The 13,065-nt window shown below is 46.2% G+C and overlaps 1 protein-coding gene across 1 annotated transcript in view; it reads right to left on the reverse strand.

Moving 5' to 3' along the window:
• Positions 1-13,065, reverse strand: part of sardh (sarcosine dehydrogenase) — a 60,831-nt gene that overhangs the window by 12,535 nt on the left and 35,231 nt on the right. The window contains exons 16-17 of the mRNA XM_031891565.1: positions 9,616-9,763; positions 5,191-5,284 (exon numbers count right to left, since the gene is read on the reverse strand). Of these exons, the coding sequence (XP_031747425.1) occupies positions 5,191-5,284; positions 9,616-9,763 (242 nt within the window). The remainder of the gene's footprint in view (positions 1-5,190; positions 5,285-9,615; positions 9,764-13,065) is intronic.

A 13,065-nucleotide genomic window follows, 5' to 3' on the forward strand; every position in this document is an offset into this window, starting at 1 on the left:
TGGAGTAACTGAAACATTGGTATTGGTCTGTGCGTTGCCCCAAGCCAATCAGCTTGTCACAAGCACTGGCCTCCAATGTGCAAGTCAGTGGAATAATTCCATGTGAAGCCCCAGGCAGATCACTCTGATTGCTCCACTGAAATATTTATGCCTCAGAACTGTAGAGACCTAGACACTGACGTGACAGTTCACCTCTTGTAATAGAGCGGTTCATCTCGAGGCCCCGGAGTGCAGAAGATGCAGATGATGAGGTCATGGGTGAGATTCACGTTTATGCCCCAGGATGTGGCTCAAAAGCCGCCAGTTGTAGAGTTAAGGGAGGACCTGCTGAGCTTTATAAGGAACGGTGGTTAAACCAGTTCCGATTGCCGCAGTCAAAGGTCCACCATGGTGGCACACCAAGAAAGGTAATCTGTTCGGCCAACTCCTGCTCACAGCACATAGGAACGAGGGTAGCAAGGAGCTACGGAGATAACTAGTATGGATACTTAGCATTAGAGTCCTCCACGGGTCCAATTTTTGAAACCCAGACCTAAACCAGATCTTCAACCCATCTGGTTTTGACCTGGACAACAGAAGGGCTATCTGAGTCAAAACTGCCTGCCTGGTTTTCCTACTTTGAAAAACCGGGCAGGACTTTCCTAGATTGACTTGGTGATTGGCCAATCACTGATCGCCTTATCATAGCCCTGCCCCATGACGTCATCTCCCAGTCAATGTGACATCATTGTCTCTGTCCCATGACTTCACTTCCTGCCTCCTACCAAGCTTTTGGCAGGGGAAAAGGTGCCCTAGCTACACCCAAGGTTGGGTGGGATGCTGGGGTCCCACTGGTTGGGGGTTGGGTTGCCACCTGGCCAGTATTTCACCAGCCTGGCCATTAAAAGGAAAAGGAGACAACCCTAGTTGGGGGCCAATAAGAAAGTGGCTACACCTGCACCGCAGGTTTTATCTACCAATCCTGGTAGAACATAGAGATACATAACTTACTGGCACTAAAGGCAATGGCTGCAGAGAGGCTCTACCCAGAACGACGGGACGGGTATAACCGGGTATTGAAGGAATAAGTGGCCTGTGGCCATCGGGTCGTAGCACCCGCTGCCAGTTCTTAGTTACTCTTCACTGACAGATATAAGTCCACTGCCACCTAAGGTAGGCGGTATTGGAGTAATCCAATCGGGCCAAAGGATTGAATTACAACTACAGGAACCTGTCGGAGAGGGGCCCACATCAATGAGTCCATGTGGTCCCCGATTTGACTGGGAAATCAAACTTGCCCGATCGGCTTCTGGCCAAGATTAGGCCAAATATCGGTCGGTACGCCCTAGGGTTGCCCCCTGTGTGTTTATGACCCAGACAGCCCAGTTCTCAGTAGGGTTGTCCGGGTCAAAACTGCCTGCCCTGTTTTCCAATTTGGAAAACCATGAAGGCTTCTCCAAGGTTGACGTGGCAATTGGCTAATTGACAATCGCCGTGTCATAGCCCCAACCCTGTGATGTCAGCGTCCCACCCACTGACATCAATTTTCCGTGCCCATGATTTCACGGGCCGCCTCCCTGCAAGGAGTTTCCATGCAGGATAGGTGGCAAACCCTAGTAGGCCCATTAGTGGTCCCCATATATGGCCAGATAAGCTTCTGATTGGTCTGTATGGCCACCTAATGACTTTAAAGATCAGCTTTATATGTGTGTGATCGAGGCCACATGGTCTCAAACCTTAATTAAAACATCTCCCATGAACAAAGGTTCCAAATCAATAGGGATGGAGTGACCGGATACCCTCCAGAAGAGAAACCAGCCGGGGGTTTATCGAGACATTAATCACGGAGATGTTTCCGACTGCTGAAGGAAATCTTGTCAACCTTTTGTGACTTTGACGTGTTTATTAATCAAGCCCCTGCCTTATCAATGGGAAGAGTTAATGAGCATAGATTTCAGATTTCGTTGGTCCCAAATGCCGGCATTTTTCATGTCAGCCCCGTCGGTGAAAGGTGAAAATGATGCAGGAACATGAGGGGATCAATGCCTTCCCGTTGCATGGAGCCAAAGCCGTCATTATTATTAACACGTATAAAGCACTGACATGTTCCACGGCGTTGTACAACAGAAGAGAATGAGGAGAGTAGGGTGTGAAACACAAGGTGAGAAGATAAGCCCCAAGATGAAGCACAAAGTCCTTGGTTGGGGCATTCTTTTCAGAAGGGGAACACCAGCCTGAGGCAGAAGGTACGCCACTAGAATGAATAAGGGCTCCAATTTTCTGTACCTCTCTATAGAGTGTTCCAGTTCGTATAACATTGTGATGGGCTGAAAACTGGAGGACTCCATAGTGAGGTTCTCCAGTTCTCATAACAAACAAGTATCTCCCTACTGAGTTCTCCAGTTCTCACAAAAACAAGTATCTCCCAGCTGAGTTCTCCAGTTCTCAGAACATACAAGTATCTTCCTACTGAGTTCTCCAGTTCTCAGCACGTACAAGTATCTCCCAGCTGGGTTCTCCAGTTCTCATAACAAACAAGTATCTCCTAGCTGAGTTCTCCAGTTCTCATAACAAACAAGTATCTCCCAGCTGAGTTCTCCAGTTCTCAGCGCATACAAGTATCTCCCAGCTGAGTTCGCCAGTTCTCATAACAAACAAGTATCTCCCAGCTGAGTTCTCCAGTTCTCATAACAAACAAGTATCTCCCTACTGAGTTCTCCAGTTCTCACAACAAACAAGTATCTCCCAGATGAGTTCTCCAGTTCTCACAACAAACAAGTATCTCCCAGCTGAGTTCTCCAGTTCTCATAATAAACAAGTATCTTATTGAGTTCTCCAGTTCTAACAACAAATAAGTATCTCCCTACTGAGTTCTCCAGTTCTCATAACAAAATAGTATCTCCCTACTGAGTTCTCAAGTTCTCAGCGCATACAAGTATCTCCCTACTGAGTTCTCCAGTTCTCACAACAAACAAGTATCTCCCTAATGAGTTCTCCAGTTCTCACAACAAACAAGTATCTCCCTACCGAGTTCTCCAGTTCTCACAACAAACAAGTATCTCCCTAATGAGTTCTCCAGTTCTCACAACAAACAAGTATCTCCCTACCGAGTTCTCCAGTTCTCACAACAAACAAGTATCTCCCTACTGAGTTCTCCAGTTCTCACAACAAACAAGTATCTCCCTACTGAGTTCTCCAGTTCTCATAACAAACAAGTATCTCCCTACTGAGTTCTCCAGTTCTCATAACAAACAAGTATCTCCCTACTGAGTTCTCCAGTTCTCACAACAAACAAGTATCTCCCTACCGAGTTCTCCAGTTCTCACAACAAACAAGTATCTCCCTTCTGAGTTCTCCAGTTCTCATAACAAACAAGTATCTCCCTACTGAGTTCTCCAGTTCTCACAACAAACAAGTATCTCCCTAATGAGTTCTCCAGTTCTCACAACAAACAAGTATCTCCCTACCGAGTTCTCCAGTTCTCACAACAAACAAGTATCTCCCTTCTGAGTTCTCCAGTTCTCATAACAAACAAGTATCTCCCTACTGAGTTCTCCAGTTCTCACAACAAACAAGTATCTCCCTACCGAGTTCTCCAGTTCTCACAACAAACAAGTATCTCCCTACCGAGTTCTCCAGTTCTCACAACAAACAAGTATCTCCCTACTGAGTTCTCCAGTTCCCATAACAAACAAGTATCTCCCTACTGATTTCTCCAGTTCTCAGCACATACAAGTATCTCCCAGCTGAGTTCTCCAGTTCTCAGCACATACAAGTATCTCCCTACTGAGTTCTCCAGTTCTCAGCCCATACAAGTATCTCTCTATGAAGTTCTCCAGTACTGAGCACATCACAATATCTAAATACTGAGACCCCCCAGTTCTGAGCTCAGTTCTCAGCACATGGGTGACTGCATCCGGCGTAATCTAGTTCTCGGAAACTAGACATATCTCTAAATAACTGCACAGAGAGTCTTTGCAGATATGATTGTCCTGCAAACTGGGTGGTGTAGCGTTCCACACAGAGCTATATTTGCCAGATTTTGAATCTAAGGGGATTATATAGTGATGTATTTTAAGTGCAGATAGGCCTTATTTGAGATATTACCTAAGGTCTTTTCTAGCAGAAGAGTCAACTAAAGTACACTACAGAGTAGAGGGGGGAGGTTTTATCCATCGACAGAGCTACAAAGTGCCAAGATGTTGTTGTTCCGATGATTTCCATGTAAAATCCCAACTTGTCTTTCTTAGCCCTTCGGATTATGTCAGAGCTACTTTGGCAGATGTGTCTCTGATGCGCTACTGCACACAGACTGCTCGCTGGAGGGGCCACGAGCTCTTTTCTCCATTATGCCATTAGATCAGTCAGGCAAGGAGATGGATGGGAGGATATAGCTTGGGAGTATCCGAAAAGGGAAAGAAAAAATCCAATTTGAGTTACAAAAGACAGGCTTTTAGCAAAACAAGTCTGTTATGGGGATTGGGGGGGGGTCACCGAGCAATCAGAGATACCTGCAGACCTAGAACCGGAGAAATGGTGTAAGGGCAAAAGGGTGGGAGGCTTAACATGCTGGAATCGCAATTAACCCTTCAGATACCACCCATCACAGTTTTAAAAAATGAAACCAATCAAGAGGCAGCTATTAAAAAGGTGTAAGGAACGACGTAAAGCACCAAGTGAAAACATTGTCCAACAACAGTTGATATAATAGGGCGCACGTAGGGTTACCACCTTTTCTCCCCTTATAATAGCGGCCTTTGGGACAGGGGAGGGGTGTGATGTCATTTTAGGAATGGGGCTGGGGAAACGGGTGGACCAGGTGGTAAAACAGTGACTGGTAAATGGGTGGAGAAATGGGCGTGGCAAAGGTGGGCCTATTCACCGGCGCCCTATTTTTCCGATGCCAAAAACTGTGGTGATTGGTGCAGGGCGCTGAGGGAACCCTGGAGCTACTGCCCGATCAGGCAGCAGACTGTGGAAAAAAGTAAAGTGAGTGCAATTGGGGGTGTGCATGAACCCTAATATGTCCTTTGTGCTTCTATCTATATTCCATCTCCAAAGGGGGCCCAACACAGATGCCCTCTCTGACCTGCCCTAATACTGGTTTTGGCACAGATCCATATCATGCAGAAGCCCCATTTCCCAAGTGTTCTGGATAACAGATCCTATATGCGCCCAGATATGTATGGAAAGAAACCCTGGTCTACTTACCGTGAACCCAGCCGCTGTGACCAGCTTGTGCGTGGAGAAGGGGAAAGCCTCGTTGCTAAGGTCCTCGTCCAAAACCTCTTGCAATATGGTGCGGCTGGGAAGAGAAGAGGGGGGGTGTTTAGAACAGAAGAAGGATCTCCCCTTGTTGCAGGTCTACAACTGCCCCCATAATCAACGAGCCAATGGCGGCCAAAGGATGGGTCTATTGACATTGAAGTTGAATGGACAGCACTGAGGTCTTGAATGTTCCCACTAAATTCTACACTAGTTCCAAGCTGGTCATGCACAAATGCACATTAATATATTTAGCTTCACTTGTGATTAGTGATGAGTGAAATGTTTCGCCAGGCATGGATTCGCGGCGAATTTCCGTGTTTCACCATTGGCGGATTGTTTCACGAAACGGATGGAAAAATTCACCGCACGTCCAAAAATAATAGCTGCGGGAGACAAAATAATAGCCGTGCAAAGAAATAATAGCCGTGGGCGACAAAATAATAGCGGCGCAACAAAATAATAGCCGCGGGCGAGGAAATAATAGCCGTGCAACAAAATAATAGCCGCGGGCGACAAAATAATAGCCGCGCGATAAAATAATAGCCGCGTGATAAAATAATAGCCGCGGGCGAGGAAATAATAGACGTGCGACAAAATAATAGCCGCGGGTGGCAAAATAATAGCCGCGTGACAAAATAATAGCCGCGGGCGATGAAACAATAGCCACGCAACAAATAATAGCCACGGCTGACGAAACAATAGCCGTACGACGAAATAATAGCCGCGCGACAAAATAACAGCCGCGGGCGACAAAACAATAGCCGCGGGCGACAAAACAATAGCCGCGGGCGACAAAACAATAGCCGCGGGCGACAAAACAATAGCCGTGCAACAAAATAATAGCTGCGGGCGACGAAATAATAGCCGCGCAACAAAATAATAGCCACGGGCGACGAAACAATAGCCGTGCAACAAAATAATAGCCGCGGGCGAGGAAACAATAGCCATGCAACAAAATAATAGCCGCGGGCGAGGAAATAATAGCCGTGCAACAAAATAATAGCCGCGGGCGAGGATATAATAGCCGTGCAACAAAATAATAGCCGCGGGCGAGGAAATAATAGCCACGCGACAAAATAATAGCCACGGGCGATGAAACAATAGCCGCGCAACAAAATAATAGCCGCTAGAGAGGAAATAATAGCCGCGTGACGAAATAATAGCCGCGCGACAAAATAATAGCCGCGGACGACAAAATAATAGCCGCGGACGACAAAATAATAGCCGCGTGACAAAATAATAGCCGCGTGACAAAATAATAGCCGCGTGACGAAATAATAGCCACGGGCGAGGAAACAATAGCCGTGCGACAAAATAATAGCCGCGGGCGAGGAAACAATAGCCGCGCGACAAAATAATAGCCGCGGCCGATGAAACAATAGCCGTGCGACAAATTAACAGCCGCAGGCGACGAAACAATAGCCGCATGGCAACATAATAGCCATGGGCGACAAAAGAATAGTCGTGGGCGATTTTTTTTGTTGCATTACATTTTTGCTGTTTCATGAATTTTTTGCTGTTTTTCGGCAAAGCAGAAACGGAACAGATTCGCTCATCACTACTTGTGATCCATGTTGGTGGCCTAACTAGGTTCCAAGGGGTCCAAAATCTGCCCAAGGCCCATCCCTAATCACCACCATTCATTAAAAACCCGTTACTCAGCTCCATCCTCCAACCTCTATACGTACGACTGCCTGTTGGACCCTTCACTCGTGCTAAAAATATCCATTTCTTTGTGCCCGAGGGCAATTTGGAGATATTTTCTACTTCAAAATCAGCATCTGAACAAGAGAAGGAAAAAAACGATGTATAAAACTCGACAACTGAGCGGAATGCGGAATTAGCATTTACCATAAACGCTGCCTTCCTTGTGATTACGGGAGTCTTTATCCTGGGAAAGCGGGGGATTTAGAACCGGTCCTCGTCTTGGCGAATCTTCGCTCATCTCAATGTAAATGGCTGAGACGTGGCACAATAATAAGGGGGGGGGGGGATGATGAGCGTGACGAGCTTGGGGAGGCTTATTTTCTTTTTTTTCTTGGAAGGACAAGATGTAGATTGTTTTTCTTCAAATATATTCCAAGAGTTTATGGGAAGTGAAACACGAACGAGATGGATGTAGAGTCGCCAAAAGCTTTATTAGTCTGTACCCTCTTTCTAATAATGTCCCCCTATCCCAGTGAAACCCAACCAGTGGCTCGAGGACAACATGTAGCTCACCACGTTGCTCCCAGTGGCCCCAAAGTAGGTGCCCATTTTCAAATTTCTGGTTTTGGAAGCCCAAGACACAGTTTTACTCCAAGCAGAGCCTCCCGCAGGCCACTAGTCCCCATGGGGCTACCAAAGCCCTTATTGGCATCTCCAAAGAACATTTTCCATGCTTGTGTGGCTCACCAGTAAAAAAAGGTTGGGGATCCCTGCTTCAGAGCTTGATAAGAAGTCAACTACAAGCAGTTGGCCGATGACTACATGGAGACATGGATTTTGTCATCAAGCTGGCTATAAACATACCAATACCATTTTACTCCAAGCAGAGCCTCCTGCAGGCCACTTTCTAATAATGTCCCCCAGTGAACCCCAACCAGTGGCTCCAGGACAACATGCAGCTCACCACGTTGGTCCCAGTGGCCTCAAAGTAGGTGCCCATTTTCAAATTTCTGGTTTTTGAAGCCCAAGACACAGTTTTACTCCAAGCAGAGCCTCCTGCAGGCCAGCAGACCCCATGGGGCTACCAAATAGCCAATCACAGCCCTTATTGGCATCTCCAAAGAACATTGGGAGGTGAAACACGAACAAGATGGATGTAGAGTCGCCAAAAGCTTTATTACTCTGTACCCTCTTTGTAATAATGTCCCCCTATCTCAGTGAACACCAACCAGTGGCTCGAGGACAACATGTAGCTCACCACGTTGGTCCCAGTGGCCCCAAAGTAGGTGCCCATTTTCAAATTTCTGGTTTTGGAAGCCCAAGACACAGTTTTACTCCAAGCAGAGCCTCCTGCAGGCCAGCAGTCCCCATGGGGCTACCAAATAGCCAATCACAGCCCTTATTTGTGGGGGGTCCTTGCTGTAGAGCTTGATAAGAAGTAAACTAGAAGCAGTTGGACGATGACTACACAGAGATATGGATTTTTGTCTTCAAGCTGGCTATAAACATACCAATACCATTTTACTCCAAGTAGAGCCTCCTGCAGGCCAGCAGTCCCCATGGGGCTACCAAATAGCCAATCACAGCCCTAATTGGCATCTCCAAAGAACATTTTCCATGCTTGCATGGCTCACCACTAAAAAAGGTTGGGGATCCCTGCTGTAGAGCTTGATAAGAAGTCAACTACAAGTAGTTGGCCGATGACTACATGGAGATATGGATTTGTTATCAAGCTGGCTATAAACATACCAATACCATTTTACTCTAAGCAGAACCTCTAGTCCAAATGGGGCTACCAAACAGCCATTACAGTCCTCATTTGGCATCACCAAAGAACTGTTTTCATGGTTGGTTGGATCACCAACACTTTTTATATCCACGTGAAAAAGGTTGGTGATTCCTGCCCTATCCAAATGATTTATGGTGTCCTATCCTGTATTTATTTTCCATGGTTCAAGCAACTTCATGTACAAGGCCCAAATGTTGCCCTTGGGAAAGGGCATTGGGTCTGTTGTGGTTGCACCCCATGCTGAATTAATCACTCGGCACCCCCAAAACACGTATCATGGACCCTCTAGAAGGGTTGAATCAATCATGCAATCTTGTTGTCCTCTTCATAGGTCATCGGTATAGCCTTCAAGCTCTCCCCTCACCCTCCAAGGTAACACCAACCCAAAAACACAGTTGAGGTCTAGTCATTATGTTAGTAGAACTGTAACACAACCCCTCACGTCTGTGACGTTTAGGGAGGAAGAAAAAAAAAGTTTCTGTTCTGGTTAATCAAAAAGACTTAATCTCCTTCCCCTGAAGTCTATCTTTATTCGCTGTCATGTTGGCTTAGAATCAGCAAGCGTTTTAGTTCTGGAGGAGCCGCCGCAGCCCAGCAGTCAGAATTTGTTTCATCTTGCATCAATCTTTAAACGGGTGCGGGGCGCTCACTGCAGGCTGATACGCGGCTATGACAGTCGGCGGAGAGAGGAGGAAGACCTCCAGTCTGTCATGCTGGATACTCATAACGCACATCAACGCGGCTTTATAAATGTCCTCCGGAGAATCGGATATCAGGCAATGCTTTTCCGAATATCCAGGTACATCCAAGAAGCAAGACTAGAGGGATGGCTAACCTCAAATGAAACCTCAAGTTCAACATGGCTTTTATCCACGACTATATTGCGTTATAAACTGTATTTCTGTATAAACTGAGCACAAATCAACTCATACCTTGCAGGGCCTTGAATGCTGATCATGCCTTGGTCTTCGGAAGAGTCTACGAGCTTGCAATCAAATTTCTCATCTTGAAGGACAGTAGAGATGTGACTCCAGTTGTGTTGGGCCACAGCGCCACCGATGGCCAGGTAATACCCTTCCCCTAGGAGAGAAGACCAGTTTTAGTAGAACAAGGGAAGATTTGGTTCCGTTCTAAAGATAGACCCACTTATACACTGTGTTATGGTGGCCATACACGGGTAGAGTTCAGTTGCCAATGTGGGTCCTTCAGACCTATTTATTGGTTTTGGAAGCCCAAAGACACAGTTGTACTCCAAGCAGAGCCTCCTGCAGGCCAACTGTCCCCATAGGGCTACCAAGTAGCCAATTACAGGCCTTATTTGGCATCTCCAAAGAACATTTTCCATGCTTGTGTGGCTCACCAGTAAAAAAGGTTGGGGATCCCTGCTTTAGAGCTTGATAAGAAGTCAACTACAAGCAGTTGGCCGATGACTCCATGGAGATATGGATTTTGTCATCAAGCTGGCTATAAACATACCAATACCATTTTACTCCTCCTGCAGGCCACTAGTCCACATTGGGCTACCAAATAGCCATTACATTTGCCAATTTGGGCCCTTCAGACCTATTCGGCAGCTTACCAGCCCGTGTGTGGGGACTACCGACTGGCCTACCTGACAAATATCTGGTCTAAAATTGCCCAGATGTCAATCAGGCAGGTTTGATTTCCCTGTCAGATTGGGGACCTCATAGGCTCATTGATGTGGTCTTCACTCTGATGGGTCCTAATTCCATTTTTTGCCAAATGATCAAATTACTATGACCTGAGGTGGGCATATCAGTGGAAAGATACGCTCTTTGGTCACCTCTGTTGACTTTCGTTGATGTCTCCAGTGGATCAGAATGATCCGGAATCAAGGTGGCCATACACCATAAGATCCGCTTGTTTGGTGAGGTGACCAAAGAGCGTATCTTTCCACTGATATGCCCACCTCAGGTCATAGTAATTTGATCTAAACTCAAGTTTTAGGTTTCCTGACATCTTTAAATTGTTGTCTCCTCTCCAAATGTTCTCCATCACGCTTTAGTCCAACAAGGAGACAAAATTCAGTTCAGCTTTTCCAAATCCGTAAAGCTTTCCATAAAATTACGGGAGGGGGTGTTATAAGAAAGGAAATTGTTCTTAGGGGAACACAATAACGAACGTAATGCTCACATATGAATTCACATTCATCTTCATTATTGTTCCTAAAGGACATTATCCTCACTTTGTAAAAGAACATTTAAATTGCTGTCTAAATTTTAAAAAAAATATCCCATCTCAAGCTAAGTGGCCTCTTAAAAATAGCAAACTAAAACTCAGGATAAACTCATGCTCTTGGGATCATTAAAATGTTAAATCTTGGTTCCCAGAAGGACCCATAAATCTGGGCCATCTAGACCTGGTCATGGTCAATGGTCAGTCAACTCCAGGCTCTATGATTTATCACTTTTTCCCATACTAGTACTGTATTCAGCTCAATCAACAGACTATACAGCCAATAGCATGGTGGATGCCCACCTTTCCAACATTTCATTCTAAAACCGAGGGTATTCGTGTTTCTGCTAAAACGCCATTAACCTCAACTCCTCTGGTTGGACTTTCCATTAGATACTAGAACATCGATGGTGGGATTGACATCCATCCATATATTTAAGGTTGGGCACTGATGTTGGGGATCAGGTGCAAGGGGCAATGACGGTTCCTGCTTTGACGCCCACTTACAGGTGTCTACCGGTGCTGGTGTTCTGCTTGTATCATCACCACCAAGGGGCCACCAAGGGTGGTCTCACTGGGAGATGCAGAAGAGGAGAAGGTTGGGGAAGAGATGGGATTGGGAGAGAGGAGAAGGTTAGGGAGAGATGAGAAGGGAGGGGGAGAGAGGAGAAAGTTGGGGAGGGAGGAGAAGGGAGGGGGAGAGATAGGAGGGGAAGGGGGAAAGATGGGAGGGGAGAGAGGAGAAGGTTGGGGAAGAGATGGGATCATTAAAATGTAAAATCTTGGTTCCCAGAAGGACCCATAAAGCTGGGCCATCTAGATCGGGTCATAGTCAATGGTCAGTCAACTCCAGGAATACGGACAATAGTATGTTGGATGCCCACCTTTCCAAAATTTCATTCTAAAACCCAGGGTATTTGTATGATGTTAGTCTTCTCTTTTCTGCTAAAATGCCATTAACCTCAACTCTTCTGGTTGGACTTTCCATTGACACTAGAACATCGATGGTGGGATTGACATCCATCCATACATTTGAGGTTGGGCACTGATGTTGGGGATCAGGTGCAAGGGGCAATGACGGTTCCTGCTTCAACGCCCACTTACAGGTGTCTACTGTTGCTGGTGTTCTGCTTGTATCATCGCCACCTAGGGGCCACCAAGGGTGGTCTCACTGGGAGATGCAGAAGAGGCTTTTGCACATCTTACCTCCAAAACCATGAGCTTCCAGACATCAGGCCTAGATCGTATCAAGGTTCCAGTTCAGTTAACTGGTTTATTTGGGTTAAGACCAGAGTCAAGTTCTTCCTCAGTCCCATTTCAGCCAACAATTTTTGAATGGACCTTTACTTCCAAAAAAGAGCAGTTGCTAAAATAGTAGGGAGCATGGCACTGCCAAGAATATCATTGTTTGATGTAGCAGCACCTATGTTGGAAATGGGGGGGGGTGGGGGTTGTCTTAGGTAGCCTTCAATAATTAGAAGGTATGTCCATGTACTTTTGGCCATATAGTGTATGTTGGGAAATATCTGGTCAATAATATTAAGGTTGAATACTGGAAGACAAAAAGCCGTATGTGATATCCAGGTGATATCCAGGTGCCCCCCACCTAAGTGAGAAGCATTTAAGGTGTTATGAGTAGGAGAAGAAGACCACTGCCTGGTTTCTAGGGTAAATAAGACCCTAGCGACTAGATAGCTACTCAAATACAAAATAGAAATGAAAATACTCTACGATTCCCACCATTCATGGTAAAGTCCTTCCAAACAGCAGGGGATGATGACCCCCAGCCCCTCTTGGCAAACTCAGAATATAGGACACGGGAAGAATAAGGTTATTTCCATCTCACAGTCTGGCCCGGATCTACGGAGCAATACATTGTTGGTTCTTTCGGAGTGGAGGAACATAGCGGAGCGCTTGCTGCTTTCCTCGGGTTTTGATGTGAGGAGCTCTGAGCTCAAAGGAAGAGCAGGGAGAGCAGAGAGGCTGGAGTTGGAGGTTGGAATGAGCAGAGACGGGCGCTAATGAGCAACATGGAGGAGCCGACTCGCTGCTATATATAGGGAGCCTGACTGCGAGGCATTGATCACTATACTCCTTCCACAGGTAGGGGCCGACTCTTTGGGTTTTTCTTAAGTCGGAAAATCTCGTTTAAAGAAAAACGGCTTTTCATGCTGGGAACATATTCT

Source organism: Xenopus tropicalis, chromosome 8, assembly GCF_000004195.4.
Source record: "Xenopus tropicalis strain Nigerian chromosome 8, UCB_Xtro_10.0, whole genome shotgun sequence".
NCBI classification, from domain to species: Eukaryota; Metazoa; Chordata; class Amphibia; order Anura; family Pipidae; genus Xenopus; species Xenopus tropicalis.